Raw genomic sequence first — 24,927 nt, 5'->3', positions numbered from 1 at the left:
AATTGCAAATCTAAATAAAAGTCTCACTGTGACGACTGTCCCAATTGGTAATCTTTAACCAATGAATCTACCAAATGGAGAGAATTATGATGCAGTTGTTGATGATGAAGAATTACAAAAAAAAAAAAATGAGAGAAACATCAATTGCAAAGTGTGTCAATGCAATTTGATAGTGAGTGTCTCATGTAGTCCAATGTGCAATTCTCTTCAGCACAAAGCTTTAAAATCTCCAGCGGAATCATGGATTAGTATCTATAATCTCTACCTTACAATGCAACGTGCCATGTCTTGCATATCCATTGCTCGAACGCATTCCATCTCTCTTTCACCTTTTCCACAAACTCTCCGCTACCAGTTCGAATCAAATAGACTTCCTCATTGATCAGGGAGATAGATATATATTAACACAACGTTAGGTTATAGCTGAAAAAATGCACCAACACCGCAAACACTACACAACTTTTAAATGTTTATTGGGTAAAACCATAACTAGTCCATAATAGGATAAATTGTATGGCTATCAACTATTTCCATTAATCAGAATCATCAGCGGAATCCAATTTTAATACCCTACAATTTTGTACAACATGCAACCTTTGTCATTTGACCGCCAGTGGCGCTAGGATCACATTTCAAAATTTATGTTAACAAGTTAAATCAATGATCAAGTTCAGTTATTTTATTCTGAGAATTGACCTCCAAAATCACAAATATGGAAAACTAGGGTAGATCCGATTGGGGTGTTAGGAGAAAGCTTTCAGTCTTTTAACATTTCATATTTTTCCCGTACTTCTTTAATGAATTTGACCTGTCTCTAAGTTACTAAAATATATTGCCATAGAAAGGTAAGATTCCTTTATGGAACATGGAGAAAACATGAAATGATTGACACTAGAGTATGTGCGAAGCCTGAAAGCCTTCCCCTACAGTAAGGGAAAGCGCGCTACCTCTTCGGACAACTCAAGCTTCGGAAAATTCAATTTTTTCTCCATTTTCCTTATGGATTTCACACATTTCTCTTTCCAGAAAATTTGAGGAATTGGACTTGCTATTCAAATATAATATTGTAATAATGTAAAAATGGTTCGTGCGAAGCATAAATCGTCCGAAAGTAGTACACTTTCCCCTATATTAAAGTTAGCAAAAATTTCTACGATCCTATACAAAAAACAGCGTATCTTAAATTACTATTCAGTTATTAAAAAACAGGACTTTTATGGCTCGGCAAGGTTTTAAAATAATATTGCCAGCTGAATAATAATAATTAAGTTACCCAATTGGAAATGAGATTATAAAGAATCTCAGCTAAAACACCAATTGTGTAAACAATTATCTAGGAGTATTTACACTACAAATTGCACTGCATTATAAACTTATCGGGATAATTGCATTAATTTTTTAATGGTTTTTCCATGATGATATAAGATATTTAGCACTAGGGGGAAGTGTGTAATTGAAACTTTGAAATAGGACTTTTTCTCCCATTTTTCAATGAACCGATTGTGAAACTGAATTTTATGATGATAAGGCTCGGTTCCATTTAATAATGGGAGAAAAAAGCTCAATTTTAAAGCTGCCACAATTTAAAGGTGCCCCACTTCCTCTTAAGGCAGTTCTGACAATTTCTCCTAAAAATTGTAAATGTACATGAAAGGCAGTTTAATCAGAGAGTGATGTACTTTTTCGTATCCAAAAACTAATTATTCTAATTTCAAATAACCCGGACTTATTAAAAATGTCTGGTAAGTAGTTTTTTTTCGAAGAAAATACCAATATAAAAACTAAACATTTTTATAAAAGAAAATTTAAGGATAAAAATCAAATCAAAACAAATAATTTGAATCTCTTTGTGTGAATTAATGTTGCAACATGATTCAAAGTTAAACCTTGTTTAATAATTTAAGCGAGATTGCTAGGTTTGAAAGTGTTATTAAATTGTTATTCTTCTAAAAAATCTTCTTTGCCTAAAAAAAAGGGGAAAGTGGGACACCTTTGAAAGTGGGGTACCTTTGAAATTGAGATTTTTCTCTTATATTTAAGGTGAACTGAGCCATATCACAATGTAATTCAGATTCTCAATCTGTTTATGCACCTAAATTATATCATGATAAGGCTCAATTTTAATTAAAAATCGGTGAAATTTCTCAATTTCAAAGGTGCCCCTCTTTCAAAAGTGCCCCATTTCCCCCTAGATATTTTCTAAATAGAAGAATTTTTTAATATTAATAAAAGACCGTTTAGCGCAATATTAAAAAAAATCTCAATAAATAATTCACAAAAATTGAAGAAAATCTCCCAGCCACCAATTAAGAGGAATATAGTACAAAGATTTAAAGATATATATTTAAGCTGATGTCTTCAAATTGTCTTTTAAGATTATTTCGTATTCTAATTCAATTTAAAATACATATAATCTATACGATTATAGAGATTTTATTTCTAAATGTTATTCTTTAAACTTTTTTAAAACTAAAGTGTAACAAATTCCACAAAAATTAAATTTTAAATAAAAATGTTAGTCTTCTTTAAAGTTTATTTATTTAAAAGCTCATCTCCGGGAGCTTTAAAAACCTTTAAATGCTGAAAATTTGGGCTTGTAGTTGCAACAAGAACAACGTGTTATTTGCCTTTAGTGTAAATAGAAAATTTTAAGTCGGATAATAACTTTTTAACCTAAATATTTAATTCTTTAAGCTTTTTACTTGAAAATTAAGAAACTTAGATTGAAAACAACAAAGCTTTTTAAATAACCCATTTTGAATTTTAATGCTGCTCACAATTCCTCGTAAGCTCCTAAATACTGAAAATATTGAGGTGAAGAAGTTTTAATAAGTAAAGGTTCACTACAATAATACAATACAACAATACAAATAATAATAATAATTACAAATATTATTTAAAAGATTAGCATTATGACTAGCTTACAATAACTTTTGTTTATAAACATGTTTTCAAAATTTCCCATGAAAATGAGCGAGATGACTAGATCTGGATCTCACTCACTCTCATTGAAATGTCAAAAACATGTTTACTAAACAAAAATTATTGTGCGTTGGGCATTATGACCAGCAACAATAACTTTTGTTTATAAACATGTTCTCAAAATTTCCCATGAGAATGAACGAGATGACTAGATGTCTGTTTCATTCACTCTCATTGAAATGTCAAAAACATGTTTACTAAACAAAAGTTATTATGCGTTGGGCATTATGCTCAACGCACAATAATTTTTGTTTATAAACATGTTTTTAAAATTTCTAATGAGAGAGAGCGAGATAATTAGATGTCGGTTTCATTCACTCTCATTGAAATGTCAAAAACATGTTTACAAAATAAAAGTTATTGTGCGCTGGGCATTACATCTGAATTTTTATTATTAATTTAAGAGATTTAGAATTCTTAAAGCAAAAATTGTTGGAGTTGCATTGTAGGAAATACTTTTATCATTCACAAGTAGATCTTGAAAAATTTGAAGATCTACAGTGCGGGGCAAAATTGTATCAATGTTTCACAGTTCTCCATAAAAAAATTATATCTCAGGATCTAATTTATATTTCGCCTCAAACTTTTTTTTATTGGAGAGCCCTATTATAAAGCTACAAAATATGCCTGATAAGAATTTTTTGGCAACAGGACTAATGTATTTTTTACAACCTTTTAAAGAAAGGATGCATTGGCACAATTTTGTCCCTTCCTTGTTCTGAAACGCAACTTTTTGGTCTAAAATTTTATTTTATTGATTATTTACGGTAATAAGAGTGCAATATCATTCTATCCGGCTGGTATAAAGGCATTTTCCATTATCGCTTCCGGTAATTTTCCCTTACATACTAAATTATAGTTAATTTAATCAAAATACACTCCCATAAGCAAAATATCTATCGATAATGTATTTTATTCCAACAAAATGGTTTAAAAAACATTGCGTAGACCGTATAACAGTGCTCACACTACATATCCGTGCTTAATCCAGTTATAAAATTATTAAATCCGGACGTCAACCAAATTTTATTACAGTATTAGTAACAGTAACTTTATTGCAGTACTACGAGCGAGCAGAGAAGTATCAACTTTAATCGCATTCCCCAAAACTCAATTTTTGAACACTGTAGATAATTTTTTTCAACGATTAATTCACCAATTTCACTGGAATTTTGCACATTTGTCCTAGATAGGATCTTGAAAGGGGATTTCATTTTACCTTGATTAAAACTTTTTTTTTGAAACAAAAGAAAATTTGGTGCCTATAAATTCTCCCAAAAATTCGGAGTTTTTTTTTCAATGATCATTCGTTCAAGTTGTCTTTTATCGGCTTCAGACCTAAGGCTTAGCTATATGGCTTAGTTGCTCTAATTTCTTATCAATCACATTTTTTGAAAAATTTTTACTTAGAATCGGATTATTAAACATGAATGACCTATTTGATTCTCAAAAAGCAATAAAATTGCTCGTTATTTAGGACTTTGAGACCTTCGGGAACTGGGCTAAACCTCTAGTCTGAAGACCGCTTTACGTGCTTTACGTATTTGGTAAAAAGAAAATAATGTATTTGTTTTTTTCTTAGTTTAGATGAATCAACTACGACTTTTTCAAATTTTTATTTATTTATTTTTAGTGAAAATGAAAAAAAACATTGTCCAGGCAATATAGAGGAAGACTTTCAGGCTTCGTACACACAGTGGCTTCGAACACTTTATATTATTCCCATATTACTTTACTGAATCTGACCCAATTTTTTCCAGGAAATCTGTGACTTAAGATAATAATAAGAATAATAATACTGGCACAACATTCCATGAAGGAACATCCCAAGAAGCAAAACAGCTGCCTTATAGAACCAAGTATTAAACAAATCTTTTATTGCATTTTTAAAAGACTTAAAGTGAGAATTTTCTTTTGCAATTCCTATAAAAGCTCTTAAGATCCTTAAGAGTGCGCCACTGTACTTATAGTAATCTCAGTGATGGAACCTAGAGCGTTATAAGCAAATAAAAAGATTTTTGGTTCTATAGTGTCTTACTTAAAGAATCCTACAAGACTATATTAAGAAAAATATTGCTTCTTGGGCAAGGCCTTCCCGCAGTGGGATTTCTAGACATGCATTATTATTTTTTCTTGTACGGGATGAGGTTGTCAGTCCCATACCCGTGGAATCAAGTGCAGTAGAGCTCACTGGATGCAATCCGAACACCTTTAACACCAGAAACTGGTGACCTAAAGGGAATTCAAACCCGGTACACTTGCATCATAGAGCGAGTGCTCCACCACTTGACCCATTGAGTGCCCGTGTGACTTAAAACTAGCTGTTAAAATATATTTTTATAAATAGGCCAAATTCAATAAAGGAAAATATGAAAAATATGAAGTGTTTGAAGCCAGAGTGTGTGCGAAGCCTGAAAGTCTTTCCCTACTTTTAAATGCTTTCGCCAGATTTAAATAAATTTGTTGTTATGTTAAAAAAAAAAATAAATAAATGTTCAAAATATACCTTTTAGACTTCGAGTCGGTACCCACGTAACCCCTTGATACACTAAAAGCAAGCATTTTTATCACAAAATATAAATCAGAATTTTGAAAATCGATTTGAAGATTTATGACTTTAACCTTTATCTCTGGATTAGGAGACACAAAGACTAGTGTGACCTCCTGTTTGCGATTTAGACATTATTATGTGAAAAGAGGTCACAGTGAAGATACGTTGTATGGCGAAAGCCGATGGTCGATTGATTGATATCAATAATTTTTATTAATAAATTAAAAGCTTTAATGAAATAGATAACTTTTTAACTAAAATAAAACAAATTATCTAGTTTAGTTCTTTTATTTTCTGACGCACTTTAGAACGTTACAGTCCCAGTAATCCTTAATATTGGATTTCATTTTAATTGAATTGATGTAGTTTTTCTTTCGAAATTTAAATCTTGTAATCTACTGAATGCGCTCTGATTCCATAGAATTAGTTTCAAAATGCATTACACCACAATTATCGTTAATTTTAAGATAAAGGCTAAAGGCTTATATTATCCAGTTTAAAAGCCACGACAACACTGAGAAGATTCGTAAGAAATAATAATTATTTCTTGTGCAAACAAAACATAGAGTTTCAATTGGGTTACTGGAAAAAAATACGCTGATCTTTTCACAGTATATTCACCTCTTGACACATTCTTTGATTATATTCTTTCTCGCCTGTCGTCTAATTAATATATAATAATATAATGGATTTCAAAACAGTCACAGTTTCCCGCTGGCACAATCCATGGGGGATTAACAAAAAAAAAGTGAAGAAGAAATTGAAGAAGACAATTGATGTTGTATAACAGCAACAATATGGTATCTTATTCATTCGCAAAAACGGAAAGAAACCACCAAAGTATCAATTTTAAATTCACTCTCCTAGAGATTACTATCAAATTAACCATTTGTAGTACATGTATTTAGTTATCTCTACCATATAGCAATTTTTACAGTGCCACACAATAAATTTACATTCTTTATTGTGTGGCCTGTTGGATGGATGGGAGTTATGAAGCTACATGAAAAATTTCAACATTTCTTTCGCCAGTGACTTTGGAAGAAAGTTTTTGCGTTCATGTCGCACAAGTCATTCAAATTGCACCCATAGACGTAGTAATTTAAATTTTTTCACTCCCTTTCCCCGTCACGATTAAACATTATTACATTATGAATGTTGTTATGGAGTGTATGAAAATATTAATATGAACTCTTGAGTACGTGAACTCGAGCCTTTTATTGAGTCAACTCTCATCTTCTCTATACGCGAGAGACATTGAAATTGTCACTATTATAAACCTCATTTTCTAGAGTTTCTAATTTTTAATATGTCATAAAATTTATGGATTTTATTGTACTAAAAGACCCTTTAGCATTGAAATATTTTCATAAATTTTACAATGCTTTCTAGAGAAAGTTAATATCAAACGCGGGTTCATAAAAAAATATGGAAATTGCGTTACTGTGGCATTTTCAATGAAAATTGAAAATTCTTTTTTATATAGGACACGATGACAAAAAAGTAGAGTGCATAATCCTAAATTGGATATTTAAGCCAAAACTCTTTACAGTCTCTCTGTGTGAGTTGTATATTAAATTTTAAACAGTTATAAAACTTCTATTTGAGGTTTGGGGATTATTTCCAACGTGGTAATTCTTTAATTGTACCGGGGGATGCTCAGGGGAGGGAGTTCATGGAAATTCTTTCCTTAATTTGCCATCACTGTAGGATACTAATATTATTACTGTATGAAAACGTTTACCCGGATTTTTAATCCCTAAGATTTCCCAAAACATCAACTCATTCCGAAAGGTAGGAAGTACTTTGATTCGGATGCAGCAGATTGAGCAGTTCTTTAGTAAAATTGGTCAGTTTAGGAATGATATTTTTTAGTAACACATAAAACTTCAATCATAAACTGTAGGGGAAGGCTTTCAAGCTTCGAACACTTCATGTTTTTCTTATTTCTTTAATTAATCTGACCTTGTGACAACATATTTTAATTATTGTCCTATTTTTTACATTTGACGACCAGACAATCTGAATAATATCAATAATAAAATAGGGTCTTAAAGTTTTATAACGTGTAATTTACAAATTGTACGAGTCGAACAGTACCCGACTCTATATACTCTGAGTCATAGGTCAATATAAAATCATTTCAAAAATGATAAATTGGTTATGAAGTGTTTATTGGTAAGTTGTATATTCTTTGACCTTTTACCTTGAAAAATTATACCATTAGACTGCGAAATTCCTCACTTGGCATTGGAAATTGTGGAAAGGGATTTATACTTGCACTTTTTTGTATTTTCCCTAAACAAAACTTCTATTAATAATACTCCCTCTGTACCGAAATAAGTCGTACGTTTGGGAAAAATTCTTGTTCCGAAATAAGTCATACGTTTGGGAAAAATGAGGATTAAGAGAAAGTTTGTTGGTAAATGTTTTGTGTATCAATAATTATCTCTTGTAAAGAACTATTGCTAATGTCCAGTACTAAAATTGGGGTCCAGTCTTGATGGTATGTTCAGGAACGAATGTCTTAAAAATGCCCTATTTTTGGTGTTTTATTTTCAATCTAAAATGGGTGCAGAATGGTGAGAGATACAGACTTGGGACCTTCGGGAACCCCCCCATAAGTTGACCCTGGGACCATTAATATGTCCATTATTTTGCCCTCACCCCTCCCCTTTCCCTCCAAAATCATGTTTTTTGGGATTGCTCGAAAACACGTTGTGCGATTTCTTTCTTTCGATTCTGGATGTTTTAGAGAAACATATAAATGATATAAATGGTCCCAGGGTCGACTTATGGGGGGTCCGCTGAAGATCCCAAGTCCATATCTCTCATAATTTGAATCCAGATATTCGAACACATAAAAAAGATGTTCTTTTTATTGCTCATTCTGCAAAATTTGAGCAATAAAAATGTCATCGGTAATAACTGTTGAGTTCTACTTGCGCATACTATAAATTTAGAACAAATTCTAGACTGTAATGTTAATCACAGTCGATCTTGTAGTAATTAACTATCTACCGGAGCTCTTTGAGAAAAACGCGAAAAATGTACAACTTTAACATATGGAATCCTCAACTTACCATCGTCGTAAGATCCCCATATTATCCCTGAACATGGAGGATAGTTCATACACAAGATATTTGCAAATAACAAAAACATTCTCTGAAATTATTCCTTAATCCCTAATTTTTCGCCAAACGTACGACTTATTTCGGAACGGAGGGAGTAATAATTAAGGAAAGGTGATCTATCTTCGATCAAGGAATGATGATCAATATTTCAAGAGTTTTTTTTTCTAAAGAATCTGAAAAATTGCAATACTCGAAGGCTAGCATGTTCGAGAGCTAACCATCTTAGGACCCAAATAGACAGGCTGATACTCGAGAATATTTAGCCCGTAAAATTTGGCAGTAGAGAATTAGTTAAAGGATATTTATTCAAAGGACTTCTAATTGTCCTATTCTCACCTATGGCCGTGAGACTTGGGTACTGACCGAAAGTATAAGATCGCGAGTACAAGCTGCCGAGATGAGGTACCTCCGGGCGGTTAAGGCAGACCTAGAACAAGGTGGCTGAATTAAATTCAGAATCTTGCCTTTGGAGCGTCTTGGGATTGAACCCGAACGTCTTTCTGAAATGGCAGAGGATCGACAGGCGTGGGTTGTTAAACTGGGTGTCATGAGATAAGCGATTGATGATGATGATGGACTTCTAATTAATGATTCTAAACTAAATATTTATGAGGATCAACCAGGATCTATTATTTGGGCCATTACTCTCACCTACGGTTCACTCAAGTACCAGTCAGTTGCTCTTTACGTAAAAATCGGATATCTAGGGTATCCCGATCCCAACTTTATCACTCAAGGTTTAACTAAAAATACTTTTTGTCACCTTTTTTTAAGAAAGCTTAATTTAGAGCAGCCCGTTAAAAATGAGTTAACGATAAAATAGTTTTTTTTTCCAATAAATCAATATTCTGTATTATGGCCTATAGGTTATAATTCGTAATCTCAATCTAAGAATCAGGGCTTTTGTTACCTGTACATAAAATGTATTCAGTATTCCTTTAATGTGCAATTAACAAGTTTTCTTAAAAAATGATTTTACAGTAGAGTCTCTCAAATCTGAATCTCTCAAATTCGAACGCCGTTTGGATTCAAAATGTCAATTGTGAGGTTATGTTAGAAAGTTCGTATTCTTGGTGAATGAAAATCATATTTATGTGCTTCTTCCTGAATGTTTACATATATTATGGTCATGTAAATCGAAAAGGAAGTATGTTACCACTGTAAGACTTGCGAGAAAGTACGGGAATTTGATTCAAAGTACAATTTAATCTCACAAATTTCGTTAGTTTTGAAAAAATCGTTCGAATTTGGGAGGTGAGAAATGTCAAAAATACCCCCCGAGCGTTCGAATTTAGGAGACTCTACTGTATTATACTTTTTAAATTGGTAATCTCGCAGACTCATTCCCTATTTTTAAAATAGAAATAGAGGAACTGTTACGAATTTTAAACAATTTGGAAATATTGGACACATTTCTTATTGCTCATAAAATTCCATATTTAGAAGTAATAGTAAAGCAACAAAAAAATTCGGCGCAGAAATTTGGCGCAGTTCCTAAAACCAGAATCACATTAACCGTTAAATCGTTATGCTAGGGAAAGTTATGCTGGCTTAAGGTCGAACGTTACTCTATATGGCCTAACTTATTTAATATTTTAGTAGTCAGAACTTTTGGAAAAAAATATTTGTAATTAAATATTGAAGGCAAATATTTTATAAGATTTTGAAAAGTTACCAAAATTGTTTGTTATTTGATTTACGGGACCCTCGGGAACTAGGCTATCTCGTCATTGCCAAAGTTTAATTTTTTCTCAAATTCAACCATTTTTATTACAATTCTCACACAAAGTTTTTATTTAATAAACTTGCCCATGACATTTTTTAAAAGATATTACATGAAAATAACAACAGGATAAATAAAATTAATTGTGTTCAGTTTCTTTCTTTGTAAGTTTATCCCAATGTCGTCTTATTATATTTTCTTTTATTATTTTCCTGTAATATCTCATTTGTCTGAGAATTGCAATGCGGAAATTTGTGAGAAACGAGAAGCATATTCATGAGCATAGTAATTGAGCCCTAATGATATGTTATCTTTAAGCTTAAAGCTCAGTTTAGCTATAGGGGAAAGTTGGGCACCTTTGAAGTGGGGCAAGCTTTGAAATTAGATTTTTTCTCCTATTTTTAAATAGAATTGAGCCTTATCATGATGTAATTTAACTTCTCGATTAATTTGTTTAACTAAATTATTTCATAAGGTCCAGTTTCATTTAAAACCAGGAGAAAATAGCTCAATTTCAAAACTCTCCCAATTTAAAGGTGCCTACTTCCCCCTATATTTATTGTAATTTAATCTACTACATGAATAATTTCGATAAACTAATTAGCTTTAATCAATGTACTTAATGAGTAAAATTGGAACCGGAAAAATCATTATGGAGAGTTTTAGTTTAGTTTACAAGTTTAAATAAATTTATATTATTATAAATTTTTACAGTATCGTTTTGATTCTTAGCATCAGAGGAAACGGAAAATATTATTAAATGAAATTCGTTAAAGGGTTAAACACCATATAAATCAATGTTATTATTTCGGTGTCTAAAACAACAATAAAAGTCTAAACAAGTACACATTACAAAATTTATAACTTCCTCTGACCCGAGATATAAACGAATTGGTTAAACTCTAAGATAAATGTAATATTTTTAGTAATAAAGCTTGAATTAATAAAATGGGTGTAATAATTTGTTAGTTGATACTCTCAAAATTTAATTAATGTGTTTGCTGGTTGATTCAAAATTGGAAACAATTGCAAATGCGATTAGACATTAAATACATATTTCTGAAGATTAACAAATAGATTATCTAGATATCAAAATGAAAGTAAAAGTCTTTAAACCTATGTGCCCTTGACAATATTAAAATGTACTTGAAAGATTAATTTTGAAAAAGCTCCATCACTTTTGCTAATACTAAATCCCTTAACTTTCAGTGGCACTCGGACCAAGATGTGGAAGTATGTGTCTGCTCTATTGACTCTGGGCTTGACGTCTTCTGCGGTGAAGGGAGGCCCTCTGGATCCGTTCAGCTGGGCCAGGGCCGATAAAATAACCATCGATGTAAATCTGCCTTGGTTGCCATGTAAGTAATACATTGGTCGCTAAACTTTTCTCACAAAGCACGCAAAACCCACTAATTTCACTCTTTTTCTGTCTTTCTGTGCCAAAGTCATTGATTATGCTCTCATTTGAATTCATGTCCTTCATCCAAAGTAACTCACAAACATTATTGCTGCAAGAAAATTGTTAATGAATTTCAAACATATTATTTTATATTGCAAATACATTTAATTCTTCAAGTCGATAGAAGTGGCTTGTTGGAAGCTCTCGAGGTTAAAATTAAAATAATTTTTGGCAGAGGTGGGCGAATTGCAGAATATCAGTGAAATCGCACAATTGTTGCACACTTAACATAGATAATCTTATAAATTCACCACAATCTTTCACTTCTTTCAGAGAAAGTTCTCATTTTTGCAGAATCTCAGTTCATCTTGCGTGTTTAATCTGGTAGCACTTAAAACTTAAATGGGATCGGAAAGCATAAAAAGAATTACTTTTTTTTTCTTTCAAATATTCTTTCTTTTTCATAACGCATGAAAAAAGTGAATTCCAACATTTCATAAGATTTCACTCTTTAAACCTCTCTACTGTATAAAACACAAGTATACATTTCAAGTATATTCTTAGTGAAAGAAATTGAAAGTGTTAAGAGAATTTATTTCTATTTTTAGTGCTTCTAATTTTTCTTGCAATTAAAATTCGCAGAATTTTGCAATTGTATTCTTTTATGTTATAATTTATAATACAATTTTACAAATCAGCTGATTTTTTGATAGTACTCAGAGAAAGCAATTATATCATATAAATCGGTGTTGGCCAAAATCCCGAACGTCAAAAATTCGAAAGGTCAAAATCCCGAAGAGACAATATTCTAAATAGGTAAGAACTTCCGAATGGGTCGAAGACCTGAATGATCAAAATCCCGGATTTTGGCGTTCGGGATATTTGCTTTTCAGGATTTTGATTCATTCGGGATTTTTACCCATCTGGGATTTTAACTATCCAGGACACTCTATTAGGGATTTGGCTTTTCAAGATTTTGACCCATTCGGGAGTTTGGTTCATTCGGGATTTGGCTATTCCAGATTTTGGTTCATACGGGATTTTTGGCTTTTCGGGATTCAATTCAATTCAATTCAATTCAACTTATTCTCTCACTACGCTTGATTGCGGCTGCCGACCGACTTCACTACCGATCTCATCAGGTAAACGGCAGAAACCACTGAATCACTGATCGTATATGCCAAAATTTTATACACGTTATAACAGTTTAATTTATTTATAACAGGATTATTACCTCTATTTGGCATTTTGGCTATTCGGAATTTCGATCTATTCAGGATTTTGCCTATTTGAGATTTTGGCTTTCTGGATGTTGGCGTTCGGGATTTTGGTTTTTTAGGATTGTGACTCATTCCGGGAGTTTGGCTATTTGGGATTTTAGCTATTCAGGTTATACAGAAATCTCAATTAGGGATTTAGCTTTTCATGATTTTGACACATTACGGATTTTGCCTATTCGAGATTTTGATTCATTCGGGATTTTTGGTTTTTCGGGATTATTACCAATTTGGGATTTTGGATGTTCTGAATTTCGATCTATTCGGCATTTTGACTTTCAGGATTTTGCATATTTGTGATTTTGGCTTTCTAGATTTTGGCGTTCAGGATTTTGGCTTTTTAGGATTATGACCCGTTCAGGATTTTGACCCATTTGGGATTTTAGCTATTCAGGTTATACGGAATTCTCTATTAGGGATTTGGCTTTTCAGGATTTTGACACATTACGGATTTTGCCTATTCGAGATTTTGATTCATTCGGGATTTTTGGTTTTTCGGGATTATTACCAATTTGGGATTTTGGATATTCGGAATTTCGATCTAATCGGGATTTGGCTTTTCAGGATTTTGGCTATTTGCGATTTTGACGTACGTGATTTTGTACAATTTGGGATTTTGGTTGTTCGGGATTTCGATCTATTTGGGATTTTGGCTTTTCATGATTTTGGCTCTTCGAGATCTTGACTTTCTGGATTTTGGCGTTCGGCATTTTGGTCATCGAGATTTTGGCATTCTTCGGGATTTTAGCTTTCTGAATTTTCTGAATTTGAAAAATTTCTGAATTAGGAATTTTCACAATGCAATGGTCTATATAAATATATTTATTTTGTAATACATAAATAATGGAAATATATATTCTTCAGCCTTCAGGGGGTTATTTATATCGCAACAATTATTTTACAAAAATCTCGAAATGATGATGTGATGATCGACCGTTATGTATTCTAGAGCCATCGTCTAAATCGTTATAAGATAGTGGCCTGAAGTTTCTAAGAGAATTCCCTAGAATTTCTCCAATTAAAGCTTGATTTTTTTCCAATTAAAACCTCTGAGGAGTATATTTCTTATCGATGATATAAATTTAAATTTGTCTTTATTTCAATTGATGACCGCCGCTTTTAAAACTTTTATCTAAAATGAAATTCAACGGATCCTTTCTATATTAAGCCAAGTTAGATTTCATTTTAATCTAAAATATTGGAGCTTTGGCTTCAAATGAAATCATCGTAATTTCATGTCTTTTTGTTTTTTTTTTTTAAGAATAAACAAAATGATGTTATCTGGCTTTTCAAATAAAAAGCCATTTAATATTTCCTCGAAAAATAATAAATAATTCTATAAGCATACTAAAAATAATATGAAAAATATGAAAATGAAATATAAATAAAAATATAATAATAGAAATGGATGCAAATATCTTAATTGATTTATTTATTTTTAATTTACAGTAAAAATAGGAAAGAAAAACATATTCAAAAATACACCGAATATTTTAATATTTTCACATGATTTTTTATATGAACAGCAAATAACGACAAAATATATTTTTATCTTCAAAAATGTGGCAAAACATTTCATTTTATTATATTCTATCAAAATTTATTCTTCAAATAAACAATTTCAGTCTCAACGGAAAATAAAGAAAAATATTTGAAGCAAAAGTTCTATCAAAATTAAAACGATTTTATTTAATTGAGCTCACTTTTATTTTCACTCATCACTTTTAAAAATAAGTTTATGATAAATAAAAAAAAATAAGTTTAATTAAAATTTTTAAAATAATAATGTAATGACGACGTCATAACATCATTTGAAATAAATAAGTAAAACGTTTGAATTAAATGTTTTCTAGTTATCTAGTTTTTGAAAATGAAAATTACTCGGGGAGAATGCGATCTTTATCTTAATTGAAATTACGATCTTGAACTTGGTCTCAGAATTGAGGCAAATGTTATCGTTGCGAAATATAATGTTGTATGAAATGTAACCATAGGTCGTCGGGACGACTTGTATTGATTCTATGCTATTTAGCCAAGTTTTGATGTAGTATTTTTTAAACCGGTTACGAATTGGTAAACATAAAAAAGAATAACACAACTGAAAAAAAACAACTTTGCGAAATTCTCAAACTCGTTATACATAATGTCTCCATGACTTTATTCGATCGAAATTAAATAAATAAAACAAAAACGATTTTAAGGATATAGCAAGGCCTAAAGAATTTATGCAATACATATTACATTAGTTTTTAAGTCGTATTTTACAATTGTTTTAATTTGTTTGTCATTTAACTTTATAATTAGGAAAATTTAACGAAATCAAAATTTCCAACTCGTTTTATCTCAAATGTATTGAATTCACTCTTTCACACTCAAATCTAAATTGAATTTGTCATGATGATCATAATGATCCAACGCGATATCATCCAAGAAAAAAGGAGAGTCCAGAAATATGCAATTCGTTGATTGAATTTTACGATCCAAGAGGTCAGAGGCAAAAAGTATTTCATTTTACATAAAATCATCTTTAGATTTTATAAATATTCTAGAATGAGGTGTACAACTGACTGAAATATAATATTTACAATGCCAAATTCAATTTTTCACAAATTAAATTTATTTATTTTTTATTTAAGCAAAAATATTTTGACTTTTCATTTGATCATCACTTTTATGTTGTTTTTCTTAAAAAAAAAACAATGAAATTTAATACTTTATTTTATGCAAATAATAAGTATAATTGTATATTCGAAATTAGTTGATTTTATCTATTTAAATTCCAGTATAAAAAATATAGTTTCTTTTATTTTGTGCACAATGAAGCACCCGCTAAAAGACATTGTAGTTGTGTTGAAGTTTATTCTTGAAAAATTTCAAATCGCCAAATAAGGTGTAATGTTATTTGCAATTATCATTAATGATGTTTTATGGATGCAAACACTGATGAAAGTGATGCTTTCCAGCAAATATTTTCACGATTCATTAGGTGAATGAGGTTTGGCATTCAAAGAGACGGCGCATGGCATTCCCAAAAACCTACACAAAATCAAGTTCATTTCGTTCATTGTGAATAAAATCAATTTTTCCGCAATTAATGAGAATTTTCAATCAGTGCACATAATTCCTTCTTTTTTTGCCCCTTACTGGATGCTGGAACGTAATTGATAAAGTCAATAAGAGGTGTATTTGATTTACCAATTAAATGGTGTATTTTCATTCTAATTTACTGCTTTAACGTCTCTCTTCTCTCCATTTTTCCGTAGTTCATGCGAGTGCGAAAAAAAAAAGAATGTGATCAGCTTAACTTTCCCATTAATTGCTACTAAAGACAAGAGTATCGATAAAAAGAGCCTGAAAGATTTTTGAAGATTGAGAAGCACTTTTTATAATCTTTTTTTTTCTTTCCGTTGCTCTTTTTCCTTTCTTTTTGTGGGATCATTTTAGTTGAAAACGAGACACGATGTTTCGGTGAAATTGGCTGTCTCAACATCACCCGCGAATGGTATCATCTGATCCACCGGCCATTCAATGTCTTCCCACTTCCAAGGAATATCATCAACACACGCTTCTATCTCTACACGCCAAAGAATCCCCTTCAGTCGCAAAATCTCGTGGCCGAGGATGACAAGACCATCAAAGAGTCAAACTTCAATGCTGATTGGATGACCAAGATCATCATTCATGGCTTTATTGATACACCACTCTCAAATTGGGTAAGTTTTTTTAACCTCTCAAATTTTTCAATTATCTCACATTTTGTAATTAAAGATTCAACTCCAAAAGATAATCTCCGTGTATAGGCAATTGATCATAAAATTCAATAGATTCGACTCGAATAGATTAGGATTTGATTTAGGTTATATTAAGTTTTGAAGGTTTTCAACTCTTAAATACACGAATTGAATCTAGACGAAACATTGAAAGATTTATTAAAATTGCTTAATATTTACTAAAATTCTTCTTTGAATTAAATTTTGGTTTAATACGGTTAGGCTAAATGAAATAGAGGTACAAAAACAAAAAGAAATTCATATTTTCTGATGAGCCTCATGAAAGTTCAACGACTTCACGCATTTTAATACGTAGGAGTTGTTTCCAAAAATAATATAGAGGAAGTAGAAGAATGGAATTTAAAATAATAAAACAAAAATATTTAGAAGGTTTTACTTTTATTTGGGAGTTACGGGAAACCCGAAGTCCTTGTCTTTAATAAGGATTTAACATTGGCGGTTTAGTCCAGGTCCCAAATTCAGCTATTTTAGTGGTTTTCTAAATCTAATATAGATCATTTACCTTAAGAATTACGAAGACTAAAATTAATAAAAACATCATATTTTCTTTATTTTTTTCAACATAACAAAAAATATTTATTTTTAGCTCGCTAGAGCGAAGTGGGGAATCTTTGAAATGTGGTGCCCTTGAACTAGGGTTTTCTTCTTATATTTTTAAATAAAACTGGGCCTTATCGTAATGCAATTCAGTTTCACCAATGCATTGGCCTGTGGAGCTAAATTATATCCTGGTAAGGGCCTCGACAAACATGACGATTAGCCGAGAGACGGCTTAGCGTAATTATATTCGAAATAATGATTAAATTACATTTCCATATTTTTCCACTAAGTCGTCTCTCGGCTTAAGTCGTAAGTGTGTCCAGGGCATGAGTCCCAGTCCCATTTAAAAATAGAATAAATCAGCCCTATTTCAAAAGTATCCCATTTCAAATGTACCCCGCTTCCCCCTAAGCATATAAGAGTTGGGACCTGCATTTTTGAGAGACATTTTCTGAAAAACCAAATTTGTAGTGGACAAAATTACTTACAGTAGGTTCATCTAAAGTTAAAATCAAGTATTTACTCGATTAGGACTTATTTTATGCAACAAAAAAGTCTCTCAAAAACCCAAATTTCATTTTATTCAAAAATCCTTCTTTCTAGAACTCTTTTAACTCGTATGCTAAAAGGAAATATTTAGTTGTTTTGGTTCCAAATGAATCTACTCTGAGTAATTTTGTCCACTGAAAAGTAAGTTTTATTTAAAGGTCTTCGAAAAACAGGTCAAAACGGCACATTTTTTTAAATTTTAAATAAAAATTTCAGAAAATACAGTTTAAAAGTTGTGTTTTATATAATTAAGAGCTTAAATTAAATATTTTATTATTATGTCGAAATAAATTTTGAGTAAATATGCTTTGTTTTGGTCTTCGTATAACTGATGTAACCCCTCAATATCCAATTTTAAGTCAAAATTTTTCTCAAACATTTCGCATTATAATAAATTAGAAAAGTTAATCATGTGGTCAAACTCTAGGTCTGAAGACCATATATCCGTTTGTTTTCTAGCCCTTTAAGAACGAGAGAGTTACAAATTTAAGCATGAAGCGCTTTAGATAGCCGATTGGTTCACCGATGACCCAATCGCCCTTAAAGACTAGACCTGTAATAAGAAGAAACAGATTTTAAAACTGATAAACACTGAGCAATCATCAGATGGAAGTTTTAGATTTAGATCAATCAGTAAATATTAATAAAAAGGGATGTCAAAGCGTCCTAGGCTTTGCGAAGTGCTCGAACTCGTGATTTAGATTCTATAACTCAAAAGTACTCTAAAAGTGAGTTAATGCTTACTGGCTTTTATTATTTGTACACTGAGAGAAATCCGAAAAAGTTAAAATAACATTCCGGAAATGTTTATTTTACCCTGCATTATTAATCCGAAATCGGTGTAAATATTACCCTTTTTAGGTGTATAAGGAGTTGAAGTACCCTTTTTCATGTAAATTTTACCCTTAAAAAGGTGTAAAATTAACATTAAAAAATGTTGATGTATTTTTACACCTAAAAAGTGTTAAAGTTATGAGGAAAAAAAGTTAATCGCACCCCCGTTTTTTCTCAGTGTAAGTACTTTCGTATCATTTCCCGCTACTGGATCTCAACCGATTTGAACCGATTAATAAGTTACTCAAAAGATCCCCCAAAATAGTTTTAAGAGTAATAGAATTGATTTTTGAACAAAAATTCCTTATTAATTCCTAACCGGTTCATTACCAGTTCATAAACGATTCTCATTTATTTATAAATCACTCAAAACCGTGCCTAAAATACCTCAGAATTGAAATTAAATTGAATTTTGTATAAAAATTAGTTAACTGATAATGAACTGGTTCAGGCTTGTCAAGAATTCCAAGACTTTTCCAACAAGTCCAAAAGTCATACCATTCGGTTGAGAAATACGCTCTCTAGAGTCTTATCAACCTTTAGGGTAAATTAAGCTAATTCAAAACCTGCTCTAAATGGAAACTTTTAGCTACTCCAAATGGAGACGTCACTGTTTTCATGATAAATACAGCACTAAATTATTATATTTATATATTTTCTATACCACCTTTTCATTATTTAGTTAATTTTGCTCCAAATAAAACGAAAATCCATTCATATTCAGAAATTTTAATTTGTTAATTTCACAGAAAAATTAAAGGTGTACCTTTTCACCATCGAATTTTTCATCGATTGACCATGTTTTCCAATAAAAAACACAATAAAGTGACTGGTGTTTATTCGTTTTGTTTAACATTTAATGTCACATTTCTGGCTAATTTTAGTTAAATTAAGTGCTAATCTTTATTGATAATGGTACGTGAAGTTTTAAAATGAAATAATTACATATTTCGTGAACAAAAGGGGTTTTTCTGAAGTGTCTGCAAATGCTTCAATAGGAAACCCCGGAAATATGATTTGTTTTTTGGAGAAATTTTCTTATTGTTTTAGATGAGAAAGGAAAGAAGACCAGGAAGAAGAACAAATCCTGCACTCAAGAGCAGCTCAACAAGGTTTTGGAAGTCTGTCGTCGCAGTTTCACTTACACTGTTTGTCTCCAATTAGAAACTTTGCCTTGTCTCCATTTGGATTAATTCATTACCAATAGAAGCATTTTGCACTTGTGTGTTTTGTTTTGTATTTAAGAAGTTTTCAAATTATATCTAAAGAATTTTCACTAAACAGTAACATTCTAGGAGAGTCAAGGAGCAAATTTATGTAATTCTCTTCAGAAAAAATATGAAATGTTAAAGCGTCTGGAAATGGTTTTGAATTAGGACATTTACCCTATTATAAATGATTGATAAATTCAAAAATTCAAAATTGACCAAAATCACACGCCGTATTTTCAAACAATTCCAAAAAACATGGTTTTGAAGGTGAAGGAGAGGGACGGTGGAAAATAACGGGCATTTTGACAATCCTTGGGTTGACTCATGGGGGGTTTCCGAAAGTCTTAAGTCTCTATCTCTAACTGTTTGGGATATAGATGTGGTAACGGCCAGACGAACGGACGGACAAACAAACAGGGTAGCGACTTTTGTCCCCTGCCGGAGACTTTGCCATCCCCCTGTTCGTAAGTTTTTCTTTATTTCTAGAACTTAAGGATGATCTTCACCGATCCGATCTACCATGTCTGATCGGTAAAGACCAACTTTAAGTTCTAGAATGAGGAAAAGCTTACGAACAGGAGAGTGTTAAAGTCAACTACTAGGAAATGGTAAATTGTTCTACGTCACCTTTAAAATTAGTGTAATTAAATATTTAAGTATAGGTATTAATCAATCTTTCATTCTAATTACAATTCAAGCATAATGAATAATAAAACATTTCCATTTATTAAATGACTAATACAAAGTTCAGACAAATAAGTAGAAGAAAAACTTGTTGAAATTGTTGCCATTTGCGATAGTGGAATGTTATTTTAATAACTAATTTATTGAGGAAATTTCTTGAAAACCACAATAATTTAATATTGAAATTTTCCTAGTAATTATGACTTTTCTGTATTATTTTTTATTGAATATCTCAGGTGTTAAAGTAAAAGTGATAAAAATTCAATGACTTGAGCTGCTTCAAGTTTATTAGTGTCTTAAGTTTGGACAGTTTTAGCATTGAATTCAATATGCAAATTTGTTTTTTATCATGTGTCTTTCACTTAAATAAATTGCGATCTACTGTTGAGACTCAGTAAAATGCATGCAGGTAGAGTAAAGCTAAACCTGCACATTAAGTCATTCACTAAAAATTGTTTGTTTGTTTGGAGCTGTGAAGAAGATAACAAAACAACCATTAAGTTAACTCAACATGCATCAAAGTTTAGGACAACATTAATTATAGTGTTTTAATTGCTTTTAATAAGTTACATAAAATGAAGAGAGTTCGTGAAATTTTCATACTTCTCACATGCGCGGGACTACTTAACACACGCATGTTCTGCTGCCTCAGATTGCAATTTGTTGAATAAATTAGCATGGTAGGTTTTTGGTGTCAGTAGGACGCAAAATGCTCACAACATGTTGCCCACCAATTGGCCCCAAAAGCATCCTAGAAGGGAGTCATTTGATAATAAATTTATTGGAATGATGTTTTGCAGGTCTCTGAGATGCGAGACGAATTAATTGCGCGGGGGAATCTCAATGTCATCGTGGTGGACTGGGCTGGTGGATCACTGCCCCTTTACACCCAGGTAAGTGTGCAGTCTCACCGTTTCCCATGCTGATCAACTTTCAATGGTGTTGATCTTTTCTCTTGTGCAGGCGACAGCAAATACGCGCCTTGTGGGACTCGAATTGGCTTACTTGCTGAAGAAGCTACAAGAAATTTCCGGTTTGAGAATGGTACGGATGACTTCATGCCAGTAAAAGAGAAATTAATAGGCAATTGAATCAATTCTCTTATCTTCTATTGCAGGAAGATGTGCACATGATTGGACATTCTTTGGGAGCTCATACGGCTGCATATGCTGCTGAGAGAACTCCCGGAATTGGTCGGATAACAGGTAACTTAATCAAATACTTTCCCCGCTAAAAATTTACTCGAATACTATCGAGTAAAATAGTCATTAAAATCGCAATAAATGAGTCCATGATCTCTATGAATATCCGGCTATTTAGCATTAAATACAAATTCACAAGTGTACAAAAAAAAGTTATTAGCAACTTAGTAAGAAAAAAGAACAAAGAATCGACTTAATGACAAACTAAGGTGGTAAATGTTTCACAATTAGTTTACTGCTCATTGTTTCATATTATAATGAGAAAAATGCACGGTCTTTGCATTTCAATTCATAGTTCTCTTGTTCTGTTGATTTGTGTTATAACTAATTTATTATAACATTCTTTATTTAATAAGATTTTCCTCATGCTTTCAACAAGAGCTGAAACTTAAATCATCAGCTAAATATAACTGTACTGTACAAGTATCAAGACGATTCCTGAATAGGGAAAAGTGGGGTAGTTTGACTTAACTCAACTTTTTATAGAGGCCTATTTGTCAAATTATGAACTATTCAAGATAGGTACATATTTCTAGTTAGTTCCTCTTGGGTGTCGGTTACTTTAGTAGGGGAAGGCTTTCAAGCTTCCCACAAACTATGGCTTTAAGTACTTCTTTTTTCTTATATTCCTTTAATGCTTGTCTTTAGTCGCTCAATTAAAGAAACATGAGAAGAATACGAAGTGTTCGAAGACAGTATGTGCGAAAGCTGGAAGCCTTCCCTTATATGGGCTTCGGATCTAAGACTTAGCCATAGGGTGGAGTAACCACTTATCGCCAATTTTAGGAAAAGTGAAATTAATTATATTATATTATAACTTTTGGCCCCTTATTATCAGATAATGTTGCGAGTAAATTTAAAAATTTAAAATGTTCCCTCCTGATCTGAATTACTCGCTCCGAAAGATATGCTAGCCGAGGGTAGCGTATATTTGTGTGACTTCCGAGTCAAAGTGAATGTCCCGTTGGTTGATGGGAGAGCACACGATGGACCACGAATCAATTAGTAAGTGTCCAACTCTCTAAGAGTGTCTATCTCGCCCCTCAGGAGCCCATCACCGACGCTGGAAAAGCCACAAAGAGGCCATAGCGCCCCAAAAAGGAAAAAGTGTGTGCTGTTCCCCCTGAAGTGCCCGAGAGAAAAGATCGCGATTAATATTACTCGATTAAAGTGCCAAAATTGTAATTTAAATAATAATTAATAATATAAGTGCGTTTGTGAAGAGAATTTCCCATCTTTTTTTTCCTTATTTTCCACGAGGAGGTCAGAGGCTACGTTTCATTTGGCGCCCAACTTTTTTCGATCCCACGTTTAAAAGCATTTTCTTTTGCGTGATGAGTTTTCTTTAAAATTTTGGTGTGCCTCTTGATACCTTCTCATTTTAATTTGGGAATCTCTATCACAAGTTTTTTCGCACTTTTTGCACTCGATCAATTCACTTTTTCCCACGTCTCTCCAGTGCATTTTGTGTGGAGATTGATCTTTGGGTGGGAAAAATTGATTCTCGGGCACAAGTGTCGTGTGATAATTTGTTTAGATATTTGTGGCTCTTGTGGATAGACACAAATCTCTTCACATTTTTAATTTTTCTCCAATATTTTATTGGAATTGGGCATTTTTTTAATGTGTCTCACAAGCCGCATGGTGAACACGAGGTGAGCGAAAGTGTTGCATAAGAGGTCAATTCAGTTGCTTACACCGTTAGTTCAAAGAGAATTTACGGTACATCTCCAAAAAAATTGATATCGGAAGATATCAACTGGAGCACATTTTGCGCATTTTTCTCTATACCTCGTGGCTCATCTCTTGTTAATTTTTTGTGTTATAATTTTTTGTAGTATTTGAGGGATTTTTTTTCCATTTCTAGTAATTAATTGAAGAATAAAATGTTCGGTATACGATCTCCAAAGAAGAAAAGTACCCAAGGCAGCCCACCTTTAACAAGGTTGGCAAAGACAAAATCCCTGTCTAATGTTTCGGAGACCAGTGTGGAGAAGAATGATGAAATTTCACCAAGTGGTCGCGGTAGAGGATCACTAGCATGGAATGTGTCATTGGGAAAAGATACATCTTCTCGAATTGGTGCGGGGGGAGGTTCTCGTGCTGATGTGGGGGGATCTTCCGTGGCTGGTGCGGGGGGATCTTCAGTTGCAGATGCAGAGAAAAATTCTGCAGGTAATGCGGGGGGTTCTTCGGTGCCTGGTGCGGGGGGTTCTTTGGTAGGTGCGGGAGGTTCTTTTCCGGCTGGTGCGGGGGGAGCAATTCCAAAGAGGAAAGAGGATATTAGTGTGGTGGAAAACAGATTCCAGCAAATTGAGGGAACTCTATCACAGGTGGTGAAAACACTTGGGTTCATCAGTGAACAATTAGACCGCATGAAATTCCAGGATAATGTTAATCCATTTCCCACAAATACCCAAGGACTCGGTGCTACTCGATCCAACGAAAATTTGGGACAATCTATTGCGAATCAAACTTTCCGCCTAAAGGAAAAGCCATCAGTAAATAATATTGGCCAACTGGGTGGGGGTGATGGTGATGTGTTGAGCGTCCGTAGCGATCGCATTGGAATTCGGGATGATCCTATTCCTCCGTTAAGGGATGATACGGTTATACCACCGGTACGGAATCCGAACATTACGACAGGATTTTATAAACCTATTCCTATTAAAGATTGGGGAATCAAATTCTCTGGAGATAGTAAAGGGATGAGGGTGCAAACTTTTATTCATGAAATGGAGAAAATGGCTGCAGCTCAAGGTGTTTCGGTAAATTCCATTTTGTCCTCGTTGCACCTTTGTCTAACAGGAGATGCTCTTGAGTGGTATAGGGCTAGTAATCTTTTTTACAATTGGGGAGATTTTGCATTCGCCCTCAGATATACATTTGGGAGATCAGATTGTGACCTCACGATCAGGCGTAGGATCGAAGAGAGGAAACAGAAGGAAGGTGAAAGGGTAGGGGTTTATATCAGTGCAATGAAGTCCTTGTTTCGTGAATTGGAAATAAGACTCGACGAATTCACAGAAATGCAATTAGTTCGTAGGAAC

The 24,927-nt window shown here is 32.6% G+C and overlaps 1 protein-coding gene across 1 annotated transcript in view; it reads left to right on the top strand.

Annotated features, from left to right (window-relative positions):
- Nucleotides 1-24,927, top strand: part of LOC129799617 (pancreatic triacylglycerol lipase-like) — a 36,230-nt gene that overhangs the window by 634 nt on the left and 10,669 nt on the right. The window contains exons 2-6 of the mRNA XM_055843652.1: nt 11,600-11,748; nt 16,511-16,779; nt 21,476-21,568; nt 21,639-21,719; nt 21,793-21,880. Coding sequence (XP_055699627.1) covers nt 11,616-11,748; nt 16,511-16,779; nt 21,476-21,568; nt 21,639-21,719; nt 21,793-21,880 — 664 coding nt within the window. The 5' untranslated portion in view covers nt 11,600-11,615. The remainder of the gene's footprint in view (nt 1-11,599; nt 11,749-16,510; nt 16,780-21,475; nt 21,569-21,638; nt 21,720-21,792; nt 21,881-24,927) is intronic.

Source organism: Phlebotomus papatasi, chromosome 1 (assembly GCF_024763615.1).
Source record: "Phlebotomus papatasi isolate M1 chromosome 1, Ppap_2.1, whole genome shotgun sequence".
NCBI lineage: Eukaryota > Metazoa > Arthropoda > Insecta > Diptera > Psychodidae > Phlebotomus > Phlebotomus papatasi.
Note: the sequence above shows the minus strand (reverse complement) of the source record. Positions and strands in the feature narration are given on the sequence as shown.